General features: G+C 66.2%; 1 protein-coding gene across 1 annotated transcript in view; it reads right to left on the bottom strand.

Annotated features, from left to right (window-relative positions):
* MNEG_13226 (hypothetical protein) overlaps positions 1-1483 on the bottom strand; it is a gene marked incomplete at both ends in the record, with an annotated part of 2525 nt that extends 1042 nt beyond the window's left edge. The window contains 3 exons of the mRNA XM_014038302.1: positions 190-401; positions 843-950; positions 1415-1483. Coding sequence (XP_013893756.1) covers positions 190-401; positions 843-950; positions 1415-1483 — 389 coding nt within the window. The remainder of the gene's footprint in view (positions 1-189; positions 402-842; positions 951-1414) is intronic.
* Positions 1484-3768: the final 2285 nt, after the last annotated feature.

Here is a 3768-nt window from a genome sequence, read left to right as displayed (position 1 = left end):
CCCCCGCTGCTGCCCAGGCCCCGCCTGCCCAGGGGTCCCCCCAGATCTCGCCTGCCCAGCGAGCTGGAGATGTAGATCCCGTCCCCCCGCCTGTTGAAATTCAGCACTGACACCTGCTCCCCGAACGGCCACAATAGCAGCCGCCGCCACCGCGCCGCGTCGGCGCCGCTCGCGCTCGCGGCGACCCACTGGGACCGCGTGAAGCGGCCCTTGGCCGCCGCCGCGAACAGCGCGTCGGCGTCGGCGGGCGCGGCCTTGGGCGCGGCCATGTGCGCGGCCTTGGGCGTGGGGGCGCTGGGCTTGGGGGCGGCCGACGGCGGCGGCGGCGGCTGGTGCTTCAGGGGGCCGTCCCTTATCAGGATGTGGCTGGTGCCGTCTGTGTTGTTGTAGGCAATGGCGCCCTGGAGGTGGGGGGGAGATTGTTGTGCGCCAAAGGTGTCAGCCGACGGTGCCGTGGAGGGGGGTGCTCGTTTGGGGATGGAGTTTTTGGTGGCCAGAGATAAGAGGGAGAGCGGCCATCACGCGCCGTCCAGCTCGGCATGGGGATAGCGCGAGGCGCCGGCTGGGAAATCGCCCTGCCACGGGCCATGCTTGCCCATGCCCTGATGTGTGCCAGGCTTTCATGCGGCTTCGAACCCCAATCACAGAACGCCCCCACACAATCACACCTCCCAGACTCCCAGCATGACCCTCCGCCTGCCCCAAGCTCGTATCTCTCGACCCCAAACAGCAATACAGCAGCAGTATTTAGTATACAGCAGCAGCAGCTACAGCTGCCAGCAGTACAGCTACTGTACATACAGCAAGACTGCCGACCCTCTCCCTGCCAACAAAACCCCCACCCGGACGTTGAAGTCGTAGTCAACCAGGAATGACGTCACGTCTCCCGGGTTGACCACCTCCAGGGTGAGCCTCCTCGCCTTCAGATCCACCTTGTAGAGGTCAAACACCTGGGGTTCACAAAAGCATGATATTGCACCAACATGAGATTGGACCAAACATAAAATTGCAGCAGCAGTGAGTTTCGACCATCAATTGTGTTAAATGTATTGGTGCATCATGAGGGCGAAACGGCGAATGCATCGGGGGCATGCAGCAGGCATGGGGCGAGGCGGGCTGACCACAGCGGCCTGTTTTGGCCCCGCGCGAGCCAGCCGCCTGCGTTGGCCAAACGCCTTGGCGTGTGGGTGTACTGGTATCACAGCTGAGGGCCCCAGGCTGGGGGTGCGCCTGCGCAAGCGCCCCGCCCGCCGGGGCTGCTGGGCGCAGGCGCGCGCAAGGGAGATAAGAGGCGGGCGACGGCCCATGATCGACGCTTGGCTGCCAGCGCAGCCGCAGGGATCGGCGCGCCGCCGGGGGCATGTGCCCTCGCAACCACGGACGACCCAGGCCCGTAAAGTATAAAAAAACGCACCTCTGAATCCCGCCGGTTGAGGCCGACGTACAGAAAACCTGGCGCCCGCCTGCTGTCGACGATACCCATCGCCTTGACCCCGGGGTAGGGCGTGAGGTCGACCGCCGGCGGCGCGGCGCGCGGCGCGGCAGAGGGGCCGGCGGGGCCGGTGGCGGCAGCGGCGAGGCTGGCGGCGACGGGCACGACAAACAGGTGGTCTATTTCGTCTCCATCGGTGTTCTGATGTGGAAAGGGGGGATGGTCACATTGTATGCGCCGCAATGGTCGGGTGACAGATAAGGGGCTCGCAAGGGCCAGAAAGACGTTGCATGCGGATTGGCGCGTCCGCCGCATGTCCTGCCGCCTGTGTACTCGTCGCATCCCCGCCGGCCCGCCGCCGCGAGCCGCGCCGCGGACACAGACGCTAGCGAAGGAACAAATACAGGGCGCTTCCCCTCGCCGCCAGCCAGGCGTGGAGCAAAGCGGTGAGAGCGACCGCTTTGATCCTCCGGCAAGGCTGGGAGGAGAGCAGCAGGCGGCGGTGCTCCGACCTCTGTGTAAATGATCGCCGAGCTGTCCACCGCCCAGCTGAACGCCGATATCCCGGCCCCCCTATTATTAGTCACCCGCAGGTCCCCATCCACGCCCTCTCTGTCAAATAGGCTGCGGGGGTCGTCCTGCTGCCGCTGCTGCTGCTGCTGCTGCTGCTGCTGCTGCTGCTGCTGGTGCTGCTGGTGCTGCTGCTGCTGATGCTGATTTGTGCCGCCGCCGCCCCCGGGACCCTCCCGCCCCGCGGCAGGCGAGGCGGCGGCGGCTACAAGAGAGGAAGGCCGCGGCGGGCCGGCCCCCGACGGCGGCAGTTGCGGCGGCGTGGGCGGCGGCGGGAGGGTCTTGATGAAAACGTTGTACACATCAGCGTCGCCAGAGGGGCGGATGTAGGCAAGATAACGACCGTCGGGGCTTAGCTGAGGTCGAGTGGGGGTCAACGGGTGAGGGGACGGGTACTTTTGGGGAGGGTGATGCTATTCTGGGGGAGGTGAGGCGTTTGGGGTGAAAGAAGGCGGATGCGCAGGGTGGGGGTTGGGCATCAGGTTTGTCTGAAAGATGGGAAGGAAGGGGGGCGCGCATGGGGGGCGGCTGGGGTGATTCATGAGATGGGCGATGCAGATCATTCCGGCAGCTGCACCCACGTGCAGTGCCGCCCTGGGTACCCGGCAGCTTCCCATCGCCACCAGCAGTCGTTCGCCACCCCCAACCCCACCTCGCCACCCCTGTCCGCCGACCGTCACCCCTACCCCGCAGTGTCACCTGTGCATTGCGGTAGCGGGCTGTGCCCAGCAGGAGCCGCAGCGGGATGATGGGCGGCGAACCGTCGCCCACGCTACCGGCGGCGGGCGGGGCGGCCGCATGCTGTGGGCGGCCCTGCGCCGGCGGCGGCGCGGCGCAGAGGACGAGCAAGGCGCACCACGCCGCAACGACCGGGTGGCGCCGGCTGGCCTGGCGGGCGCCGCCGCAGGCAATATTCGTTGAGCGCATGTGTTGTATGGGGTTTGGCATGGTGCAGTTGGAATGTCGCATGCGCTGCCTATAGGCCCCGCCGAGCCCCGGTATGCTTCCGTGCTGCTGTCTGTCGCTGCTTGTGCTAACACTGTACCATCTCGGCGCCGGGCCGGCGGCCTGGGTGTCCAGTCTCCGCAGGAATTCCACGGATTTATAAACGATCAACTATGTCCTTGTGCTTGTCTTCAGCCACTGAACCGAGGGATTCGACCCGCACCCCAAACCGTCAGCGATCGCAGGCTACACGGCATTGCGGGCAACAAGGACACATCCTTGCCTTTTATGGATCCAGACGCACCCGGCAAATCTCCGAAACTCCCAGTCGGCGGTGGACGCAGGCACCCACCTGTCGAAATCGCTCCCCGAATCGTGTGTTCAAGAGGGCGCGCCAGCTTCAATCGTGCACATTCACTTTCAACGCTCTTCCAAGTACTCTCTCACGCCCCGTCCGGGCCCTCTCTGTGCTCTCCCGCCCCACCCGTCGCCCCAAGCTCGTCGCCAAGCCAGAATGATGCAGCAGGCCTCCAGTGAGTGCCGCCTAGGGTTCTGAGCGATCTAACAACCCTTGCTCTTAGTGTGGAGGCGCAATGGAGCGCCGTGGTGCACATTGGGCCTCGTGCACCACGCCACATCAGCAATCACATCCCAAACAGATCCGCGCCTGCCCACCCGTGCACCCTCGGCCTCACCATTCCGTACTCAGATTGCCTCTCCCCTGCCGTCATCCCCCGCCACCCTCCCAGAAACCGCGGCGACCCGCCCCAGCGCCCGCACCGGCGCCGCCGCCCGGCGCGCCGCCTCGGCCCGCGCGCCCC

This window comes from Monoraphidium neglectum, assembly GCF_000611645.1.
Source record: "Monoraphidium neglectum strain SAG 48.87 unplaced genomic scaffold scaffold03702, whole genome shotgun sequence".
Classification (NCBI taxonomy): Eukaryota; Viridiplantae; Chlorophyta; class Chlorophyceae; order Sphaeropleales; family Selenastraceae; genus Monoraphidium; species Monoraphidium neglectum.
The sequence above is the reverse complement of the archived record's forward strand: the minus strand, read 5'-3'. Positions and strand labels throughout refer to the sequence as shown.